An 11,408-nucleotide genomic window follows, 5' to 3' on the forward strand; every position below is an offset into this window, starting at 1 on the left:
GACCTTAGACAGGTCTTTCAAATGCTGCGCCAAGCCCGTGTCGGACCACGCATCAAGACCGTCCTCATGAAGGATGCCAGTGGAAATCGCATCACCACTGAAATAGACTGCCTTGAACGCTGGAAAGAGCACTTCAGCAACCTCCTTCATTATCCTCCAGTTCCTACCGACCCCTGTCTTGTTACTCCTGCCAACTCCACCACCCCCAACCCCAATTGCAAAACTGACCCAATCACAATTGACGAGGTCAGAGCAGCAATATAATCACTAAAAAATCACAAGGCCCCTGGAATCTGTGCCATCACTGCAGAGCTGCTCAAAGAAGGTGGTGACTCCATGGCCCAGTGGCTCACCCACATCGTTAACCATGTGTGGGTGGCAGAACAGCCCCCCACAGACTGGACCCGAGGCATCATCCTGCCATAGGACCCACAAGGAGGACAGCACAGCCCCCCACAGACTGGACCCGAGGCATCATCCTGCCATTCTGGAAGCGGAAAGGCGACAAGCAACTCTGCAACAACTACAGAGGCATCTCACTGCTCTCCATACCCGCAAAACTGTTCACCCGGATCCTTCTCACCCGCGCCCTTCCTGCCATTCGAAGCCATCGCTGCCCCCAACAAGCTGGCTTCATGCCCAACCGGTCCACTATAGATCACATTTCCGCAGTTAGACTCATTGTTGAGAAGGTCAGATTCCTGGCCTCTGGTAGAGGACCCGAGCTGAATGGGGGACGGACACCACCCGAGGGGTGAGACGAGGATTTTTTTTTAAATTTACCTCCCTTTGGAACATTCTGAAATACCTTGGAGTGCCACCCAAAATAACCACATTGTTCCAGCGACTCTACAACAACTCAGAGAGCTGTGTTCGTGTGTATGGGAAGGACTCAGAGTGGTTCCCCATTAACAGCGGGGTCAGACAGGGCTGCGTGGCTGCTCCTGACCTATTTAACTGTGTCATTGACCACCTTATGATCCGAGTCCGGGAGCAAGTCTCAGGCATGTCGTTCGGCAACTTCCACCTGACCGACCTTGAATACGCTGATGACACCACCCTGTTCAGCAACTCCCTCCAAGACCTCAGCAGTGCTCTCTCCATATACCAAACAGAAGCAGCAAAGCTGGGCCTCCAAGTAAACTGGCAGAAAACCAAATTTATGTATATCGGTGACGGACCCCACCCCTCTCCTCTGTTCTTTGGCACAGACGAAGTGCAATTCGTCAATTCCATCATCTACCTGGGCTCCACTATTACGAGCAGTGGCGATCTCAGGCCAGAGATTGACCGCAGACGCGCCCTTACGGCCGCGGCTATGCAGTCACTGTGGCGGACCCTCTGGCGCCACCACTCAGTGTCCCAAAAGACCAAGATGCGTATTTATAACTCAGCAGTTCTTCCCATCCTCCCTTATAGTGCAGAATCCTGGCCTTTAAACAAGACCCTGGACAAGAGGATCGACGGCTTTGACAGCAGGTCACTCAGAACCATTTTGAACATCAGCTGGCACCTCCATGTTGCCAACTCAGACCTCCGAAAACATACTCTTCAGCCCCCTGCATCCCAACTGGCCGCTCAGAGGCGCATCCGTTGGCTTGAACATCTCTTCCGATTACCCCTGGAACACCCCACTCGCGCCATCTTTTCATTCAGTCCAGCTACAGTCGGCCGGAAAAAGCCATGTGGCAGACCCCACACCAGATGGCTTGATGTCATTAGGGAGGATCTCAAGCACCAGGGGCTTACCCTGGAGGATGTCCATGACCGTGGTCATTGGCGGGCCCTGGTGCAGCTGATCGGCTCTACGCACTGTGACGACCCAGCCGAATGAGACTGGGCCTCCGCACCGCGAGAGCATTTATTATTATTATTATTATTATAATATATATATATATATATATATATAAAGACGAAACTCATTGAGGTTGTCTGCTATCACAAACCTGACCAGGTTCCCATATTCCGTTCCAGGAGGCTGTTCGAAAACCGAATTGTTCGAAAACCGAAACTACGCTCTTTTTAAAATAAAAATGTTTATTGAACACGTCTGCTCACAATGGAAAGCGACACGAGGAAGCTTCATTTCCTCGTCTACACGAGGAAGCATTACTTCCTCGTGTAAGGAAGGCGAGAGGAGTCAAATGGCGCATTCAAGTGCGCTCAGTTTGTTCGAGAATCGAAATTTGTTCGTCTTCCGAGCCATAAAAAACTCGAAATTTTTGGTCGAAAACCGAATTGGTCGAGACCCGAGACGTTCGAAAACCGAGGCTTGACTGTATATGTATATAACAGTGGCGGATGCTGGTCTGTCAAGGAGGGGAAGCTCAATTTCGGCCAACATCATAAAATGTGTCCGTTTATTTATACGTGGATTCTACTCTCTGTTCCTTTTCAAGAAAATTATCTGTGACCCCGTCATACCAACAAGGCGTCTTTTCCAGGGACTTAACTAGTGTCCTACAACTACAGCAACTACAATAAAACCCACCAGAAATAAAAGATTGATTTGTCGGTACTCGTTTTCAACCAAGAGAGTGTCGCTCAGATGACTAGAAGACATTTCCAGTTCAACTCAGAACAAAATGAGAATTGAAAAATGCTTGCACGCTGCCTACACCAAAAGATCGGTGATTGGCAAACAGAGATTCAGCCTCAGACAGATCATCCAATCATCATGCAGAAAAGCTCAACGTCCGGGCCAGCCCATAAACGCCCACTGTCCATAGACTCCCAGAGACGCTGAGCGTCCGATGGGCGGGACAAAACCAGCATTTATCCAATGATTCGTCTCGTTTCAATGCATTGGGACAACCTACACTGAACTCTCGAGACGCCCAGCGTCCGCGCTGGAGATGCTCAGCATCCACACAGTTTAAAGTGCAGTGAAGCTGCTGGAATGAATGAGAATAGAGTCGTGTCGTAACCAGTAATAAGAAGCTGATTTGGAAAAAAGTTGAGCGCGTTTTAGCGCATATTTAATCAATGACATGTACACACGATTGTATGTACACACATGTATTTGATCTCTTATTTTTGGACGTTTTAGGGAAGGCTGAGTTTCCCTTGCTGTCTTAGAGCAATCGCCTCTGGTATATAAATAGAAAATACATGTCCCACTTTTATCAATCATCCTAATACATGTAACTTGTGGACGGTCCCTAACTCAGACAGTCAAAGGGAATACAGTATCAAACATTGATCGTCCGGCCAAGTATACTCGCTAAACGCTGATTGGACGTTTCTATAGACTGTTGGTTATAATTTCAAAGTGGATTCACGTTAATTTGACGCAATCTGTCATCTACTGGCTGGTTAACTTGTTTTCCTTGAAAGATCAACTCTTTGTACCCTTTTATTGTGAAAACTTTAACTTCGCCTGCCCCGGAAGTAGTTGTATTATGTCCTCTCGTTTTCAATGGCTGTGTAAAAACCGAGTGAAAAAGTAAGACAATAAACATATTTTTAACGTATTTTTTGTATAGATCTAAATGCCTCACCGAACCACATTTTAATTTACATGAAACTCACTTCACAGGCCATGGTGACCGCTGATGAAATTGCTAAATTGTGTTATGAACGTTTCAACGAGCTGCCCCGGAGAGGAAAGCCCGAACCGGGCAGAGAATGGACCTCGCTCGCCGCTGTGGTGAAAATCACTAGATGTGGAAAATCAGATAAAGGTGTGTGTGTGTGTGTGTGTGTGTGTGTGTGTGTGTGTGTGTGTGTGTGTGAGTGTATTGTATATGTCGGCACTTGTGTGCTTGTTGTCAAGGCCGGTGCTAGTCATTTTGGTGCCCTAAACACAAATTCTTTGTGGTTGCCCCCCCCCCCCACACACACACACACACACACACACATACATATACACACTGCACCACTCTTGGCAAAAATGAACAATATCAGCGTATTTGTTATTTTTGCTTTATTTTACTTGTCAGTATTAACAGTTCGAAAACGTTCACAAAAATAAGAGATTGATGCTGGATGCTGCTGCAAAGCCTAAGGACCCGCTGGTTGATGGCTGATCTTTACTACTTGTGGTGTATGGTTAGTCATCTGAAACTTTCACTTGGCCTTGTGTTCCTCCTTGAACATATTGAAGCATTGATCCTTTATTCAGAAATACAAGACAAAATATCTGTGGATTCTACAATGGAATATAGTTTTGAACCATGGTACTGGTATGGTACATGGTAAATTAATTATGTTATTATTCAGGCCAGTATTTAAAAGACAAATACATGGAAATTTCAACATTCTACCTTTGTAGACAAGGACTGTTAGGGCACTATATAAATATTTCAGACATAATGTGAAAACAGTGAATACAAAAGGGAAAAATCTACACAGCATTAAGATCGATTTTTTTTTTCTCCAAAATTACAATTTCACCAATAGATGTCGGTCTTTGGCCTCTGAACCTCTCGAAAATGTCGGCATAGTCATTGCATATAAAACAACTTTGTCTTGTAACATTCCATGTAATTTTCATAGCATAATCAATGCGCTGGTTTTTATGTCATATACAATACAATACAATACATGCTGATATATTTGGAAAGAAATTGAACTGTTGACCGAACCACGTAAACCAGGTTTTTCTGATCATCGCATTACTCAGTGCATGTGAACGTATCATCTGAACATGGCTGTAGTTATTGTGGTCATCTAAATTTGGCTGTAACAATACAAACAAACACCTTCAAGTGACACCCAAGTAACACCTCGCTGTTTTTTCCTTTTCCTCTTTTGCTCTCCCGACTCTTGATGCATTTTCAACCACATGTCCAGATATCCAAAATAAACGTATGCTAAATTGGCGATTGAAGCATAATGGAACAAACCACTCACGAATGACAGACAGGGGGATGGCGTTGGACTAAAGGTAGACCAACGAGAAGTCTGCACAGTAGATTTAACTTTTTTCCGCATAAATAAGCCCACATTATTTTTGTATTACATATTTATAAATCTTTATTCTAAATATTCTACAATGTTGTAATTAGAATTCCTATTGTTATGACTTTTTTACGAGTTAGATTTTTTTGTAGAACTTATTGTTGTTATTACTATTATTATTATTATTATTATTATTATTATTATTATTATTAGGGTCCTCGCACTGAATGCTGCATTGACCAAATTGTTTTCATAGAAATTCCTCTTACTAGGGTCCAAGCAGTGTGAGGTCCCCATTGTTTCTGTAAGAAGTATTATTACTGCCCCAGCTGCAATTGCTGCGAGGTCCATATTGTTTTTGGAGGAATTATTAGAGCTATGAAAATTCAGTGGTACATGTAACCGCCCAAGACTTACAAAAAAGTCAATTGGAGCCAGGTGCTAAACTTAACAGGAAATCCGCCATTTTTAACTTTACAATTCGTCAGTGCCTTGATGACAAAAGCTGTTGTAATGTGACCCACATGATCATATCTTCTCAAATTTTGACACATTTGATGAGTCTACATCTGAGGACATATACCAACGAATTTTTATCATAGGGCTAGCGTCACCTACTGGCTAAAGGAAATGTATGTTTTATTCTTTGATGTTTTTCCTCTCGACTGATTGACCCAGATTAACCTCAGATTTGCTCGGAAGAGTATTTATGCCTTCAATTTTCGTGAAAAGCTGTTGTCATGGTAACATACTATTTGTCAAGAAAACACTACTTTTAGGGTCTAAACATGCACAAAAACTCATTAAACGTTGTAAACAGGGTGTAGCAACGTGGGATTTAAAAAAAAAAAGGCTCAATAACACCCCCGATAATTTTTTTGCAAAGCAGCCCTGGTTGTACCCGTTTCTAAGACCAACGAGATTTTGGAGGTGGAGGTGTATGTAACAGCCCAAGATCTACAAAAAAAAAATCTTTTGGAGCCATATGCTCAACCTAACAGTCAGTCTGCCATTTTTAATTTACTTTAAAATTCGCCTTGATTACCAGAGGTGCTGGAATTTATCATGTTTTCTAAAAAAATTATCTCCATTTGATGATAGTCCAGGCCTGAAGAGATGTCCAAACTTATTTTTCATGGTAGTGGTCGCCACCTACTGGCGAAAAGAAATACATAGTTTTTTTCCCTGATACTTTTCCCTGAGTAGGTTAACCAGCCCCACCTCATATTTGATCTTAAAACACGAAATTTGTGATTTCGGCGTGCTAACCAGTCGACCACCGTGTCGCCCCCCGTGTTAACACAATTTATTACATTTAGTATAAGAAAATAAGCCCAAGGCAGAAATATATTTTCAAAATAACATATTTAAAACAACATATCACAAAGTTATAATAAATGGGTTTCAAACATGTCAAGGGAGCAAAAGCTGACACACAAAGTAATGACTTAGCCCAAAACTAATTAATCCAAAAGCTAACAACTGACTGTGAGATTTACACCACAAACTAAGCACATATTGACTTAACAAGCTTCATGGATGTGGAAGCTGAAAGTGAAATGGACTGCTGTTGTCAGATGCTCTCACTCACACACACAATTCCAGAGACGGCAGCCACACACACTAAAAAAAACAACTACAGTACATACAGTTGAGTTATGTGATTTCTTGACTCAACAAATGTGATTCGAGGCAGCTAGCGTGTTGCCTGTGAAATTGAACTCAGCTTTCCCAAAATTGTCATGAGTCACATGTCATTTAATAATGCGGGGTCAATTACTTTTTCACATAGGGTCGGGTAATTTTGGATTTTTTTTTTTTTTTGGCACTGCAATACATTAAAATGGCATTTAGAAACGTTTTTTTGTATTTCTTTGGGTGGTCTCTGTGTGATATTAAAATTGTTTTGATGAACTGAATGCTTTGTATGTGGTATATATGCAAAGAACACAGAAATCAGGAAAGGTGGAAATACTATTTCACAGCACTGTAGCTCCTCGCTCTTCAAAACATTGAACACGACCCAGAAGTTGTTCTGACGCTGCCATATTAAGGAGCGTCTCAGTTGTCTCAAAGGCACTTTGCCGTGCGAGGACCGAACATCAGGGATCTTAAATGGAGGGGTTTTAAATGACAAAAATGTTTGAAATCCTATCACTCTATGTTCTACAAACTATTTGTTGTGTGAGTTTTTTTTTAAATTTGCTGCAGTTATCGTGATCATAATTCAGACTGTTTCACTGTTAATGTTTGAAAGAGATACTTGAAGGACAAATTGTCTTCAAGACCACTTGTCATTGTAAGTTTCCTTTTCTCGGCTGTAGACTACAGAGTTAAAACACTGTGTTGTATATATCTTCAATTGTAATGTGACCAAAGTTCAGTGCGAAAAGGTACAGTCTATTGACTTGACATGGGATGTAATATTGTGAGTTTGAGTTTATTTATGAAAAATAAATGGATTTGTTTTGTTGAAATATTTAATTTGAAGTGCAGGATAAACCTCCTGTTGTCAGTTTAAGTGCAATGTACCAGATTTTCCGGACTATAAGTCAGTATTTTTTTCCCCCAAACTTTGAACCAGGGTTTTAATGTGATGCAGTTGATTCATTGATTTTTACTGATGAGCGTCACGTCCTCAATATTTACCTGAGGGACGTCGCTTTTTGTACCTCCTTCCTCTGTTTGCCGACTCCAAAACAGTCATGCAAATGTTTTGCTAAACCTGAACAAAAATCTTCCATGTCTCCTAGAGGCTCCATCGAATTAAGGAACTGAAAAAGATAATCTTATTCCTCTGATTTTATTTTCTCATTTGTATATTTACAGGTATTTTACACCCACAGTTAACATTTAATCCTCTCATTTCTCCTTTATTTCTCAGTTACAAAAGAAGTTGTTTCCCTTGGAACTGGGACAAAGTGTATTGGACAGACTGCCATGAGTCCCAAAGGTATGTGGGATTTTAATTTATTGATGTGTTGCTTAAATCGGCCCTGAGGATTACAAGACTTTGTATTTCTAATGACGGTCCCAAAGATATTGGTAATGATGGGTCAGCATGGGCATCTGGCATAAACAAGGGTGAGGTGGCCATCAGGAATTTTGAGAATTTCCCGAGCGGCCGATCCATTTGTGAACCAATCGGGCGAAAAAAAAAGCGACTGCCAGCAGTGCTGTTGAACCACATTTGCTGGTGGAAATTGGGCTGCTGTTCGTCAGACATGAAGAAGAGGTACTGTATTGAGGTACAGATATTGTTTCAGAGACAGAGGGAGAAGAGGCAATTTAGGAAGTTTTTTTACTCATTTTCTTTATTAGGTCAATTCAAATCAGCAGTCAATACGCCACCTACATAGTCCAAAGAAAGACCAAAAGTGAAAACCGAGGCTTATGCTGTCTACCCTTTTGACATATCAAAGTGTAAAAAAGAGTATTACAGAATGGAAAAAAAGCAAACCAAAATGTGAAATATTTCTCAAGCTGGTCTTTTTAGGTATTTTGATCGTTGTTTGTCACACATGAGCCACTTCTGCTCTTGATATGTTTATTTGGCCAATGGAATCAACAGGGTTTGCAGGAATATCTGAATGTCTATCATGGAAGCGTATACCCAGTGCTCTCAGTTTGTTTTTTTTTTTTATAATAAAATGAGTGCTTTGCCAATTGAGAAGTGTGATCCTTCATTCATACTTTGAAACATATACGTTTCTACATAGTCTTACAAGAGTACAGACTTCTTGCCTGTGAGTATTTTTGCCGGACAGTCTGTTGCTGTAAGCCCCAAACCAGACTGTGATGGAGGAACACAGGACTGATTCAATGATTGCTGTGTTGAACTGTCTCGGCAGATCCTGTGGCAAGCCATGCTTTCTGAGCAGCCTCAGGAAGTACATCCTCTGCTGTGCCATTTTTCAGGATGGAAATTAATGTTGGCCTTCCACTTCATGTCCTGAGAGACTCCGATTCCCAGGAACTTGAAGGTCTCGACGGTTGACACAGGGCGGTTAGACAATGTGAGGGGCAGCTATGGTGAAGGATGGTTCCTGAGGTCCACGATCATCTCTACAGGGTTGACTGTGTTTGCTCCAGGTTGTGTTGGCTCCACCAGAGTGTCAGCTGCTCCACTTCTTGTCGGTATGCAGACTCGTTGCCGTCTTTGATGAGAGGCCTGTGATGATGACTGTGTTGTCGTCTGCGAACGTGCAATGAGGTGCAGTCGTTCATATCGAGCAGGGGTGTCAAACTCATTTTTGTCGCGGGATGTACTGTAGTTACGATTTCCCTTGGAGGGCTGTTATGACTTTTGTGTGACCATATAAATGTTTAATAACCCCCACCCATTACATACACAGCACAAAAGTTGATGGATGCCTAGTTTTGAATAAGAATAAGAAAACCTGTATTTGTGTCACAATGGAGAAATTCGCAATCTACAGCAGCAAAATTGGAGTGAATAAAGTAGAAAAAGAAAACATTTGCATGCACAAAATAAATGTTTTAAAAAATTGAACTGTACAGAGTACAGAATCCAATATCAAATATAAAATATAAGATATAAGCATCAGAATAAAAAAAAAATCTGAAATCAAGAATAATGACTTGTTTAACACTGTTTACGTTAATGTAATAAGGGGTTTGGAAACCGTGATTATGGATTAAGTATGACAATTTGAAATTTTGGCTCAGACTTTAGCAAGCATTGTGGAAGTTGACATGCATGATTTGCTTTTGCGGGCCACATAAAATGATGTGGTGGGCCAGGTCTGGCCCCTAGGCCTTGAGTTTGACACCTGTGGTGTAGAACAGGGGTCCCCAACCGCCGGTCCGCGGACCGGTACCGGTCCGCAGGGCATTTGGTACCGGGCCGCACAGAAAGAACTTGCCTTAATTCCGTTTTATTTCGGAATACGAAAGATGTTTTATTTTGAAAAATTACCGGATTCTCCGTTACATCCGTCTGTGTCACGCTTGACACACGTCAAGCCACGCTTTCCCCCGTCACGTGACCGATTCCGCTTAAAGAAAAAAACACCAGAGCTCGCAAACTGAGTAAAAAAACTGCTGGAGATCAAATGACAGCGGCCTTAAAAGTACGTTCGAAACAACTGGATTAAAGTTATGGCTGAATATTCTGAGATCACCACAGTAGGACTGTTGCTATTTCCGACATGCTACCTGTGTGAGGCGGGGCTTTTCTGCAGCAACGGCGACTAAAACAAAATTACGAAGTAGACTTGACGCAAAACACACACTTGAGGTGTCATTGTCTCCTATTACCCCGAGATGGGACCGTCTGGTTGCAGAAAATCAAGCTCGGGGCTGTGGTGAGTGGTCATTTTCATGCACTTTGAATTTGCATTGCATCGTATTTTGAAGGCATTAAACATTACCATAGCGATCAGAGTGTTGCGGCCAGATTAGACGCTCCTTGTGTTTATTATTATATTTCGAAAACACCACAGTTTTCATGCAGCTCATACCATATTATTTTGTTGTATTATTTCCGCCACACCTGATATGCCGGTCCCTGAAAATATTGTCTGACAGCCGCACTGGGTATGAACCTCGCGAGGCAGCAGCGAGAGTCATACCGTATGTGGGACCTGGCAGGGGGGGGGGGCAAGTCCCTGACGGGGGCCGATTGCCCAGGAGGAAGAGGAGGACGCATCCTTGGTTGTCCCCAGTGCTGATGGCGCGTGTTGATGATGATGTCCTTCCCAGCGTCACCTTTTACTCTTGTAGCCTATTTCACTTCATCTTACAGATTCTAATTATGATTTCTTGATTCATCAAATGTGGTGCAAAGGAGTGAAATTGAAGTCAGCTTTCTCAAAATTGTTGTTAATCACAGTTACGTTGTGATTTAACAAGGGGGGCAATTACTGTTTCACATAGGGACAGCTTGTTTGGGATTTGTGTGTGTGTGTGTGTGTGTGTGTGTGTGTGTGTGTGTGTGTGTGTCGGTAAAAATGAAAGTCTGCCAGAACAAAAGGAAGATACAGTATAGCCTGCAGAAACTATTCACTCAGTAACATATGGCTTAAAATAAATCCACTGTAGGCTGAGTACTAGTTTACCTTAGATGTGCACTTTATAATTTTATATTGCTCTGTTTTGATTCCCTAAAAAGAGCTGTTAAAGGAGCTGTTGTGTGACAAAAAAAAAATTCACTGTTGTTGATGGACAGTAATATGGTGTGAGAGATTATGTGTGAACAACTGCTCCAAGTGAAAAATGTTCATGTAAAATTAAAAATCGAAATTGTTGTTTCAGTAAATATTTGCATTTTGCACTTAGAAAACTGATCCATGATTCCATGTTGATCAGAGCATTAAAACGGGAAAAAATAGGACAAAAAAATATAAAAGGAAATTCAGAAACGATAAAAAAATGTGTGAGTAATTACGATTAATTATGAGTTAATTTGTTAATTGTGACAGTTGCGTTTTTAATCACGATTAAATATTTTAATCGTTTGACAGCACTAATATCTCTCTCTCTCT

The 11,408-nt window shown here is 41.8% G+C and overlaps 1 protein-coding gene across 2 annotated transcripts in view; it reads left to right on the forward strand.

Annotated features, from left to right (window-relative positions):
* Positions 1 to 3,348: 3,348 nt before the first annotated feature.
* Positions 3,349 to 11,408, forward strand: part of adat1 (adenosine deaminase tRNA specific 1) — a 30,392-nt gene continuing 22,332 nt past the window's right edge. For both annotated transcript variants that reach the window (XM_019865303.1, XM_019865304.1), the window contains exons 1-3: positions 3,349 to 3,445; positions 3,539 to 3,683; positions 7,787 to 7,855. In XM_019865303.1, coding sequence (XP_019720862.1) covers positions 3,542 to 3,683; positions 7,787 to 7,855 — 211 coding nt within the window. In that variant the 5' untranslated portion in view covers positions 3,349 to 3,445; positions 3,539 to 3,541. The remainder of the gene's footprint in view (positions 3,446 to 3,538; positions 3,684 to 7,786; positions 7,856 to 11,408) is intronic.

This window comes from Hippocampus comes, unplaced genomic scaffold (genome assembly GCF_001891065.2).
Source record: "Hippocampus comes isolate QL1 unplaced genomic scaffold, H_comes_QL1_v1.1 scaffold180, whole genome shotgun sequence".
Taxonomy (NCBI): Eukaryota; Metazoa; Chordata; class Actinopteri; order Syngnathiformes; family Syngnathidae; genus Hippocampus; species Hippocampus comes.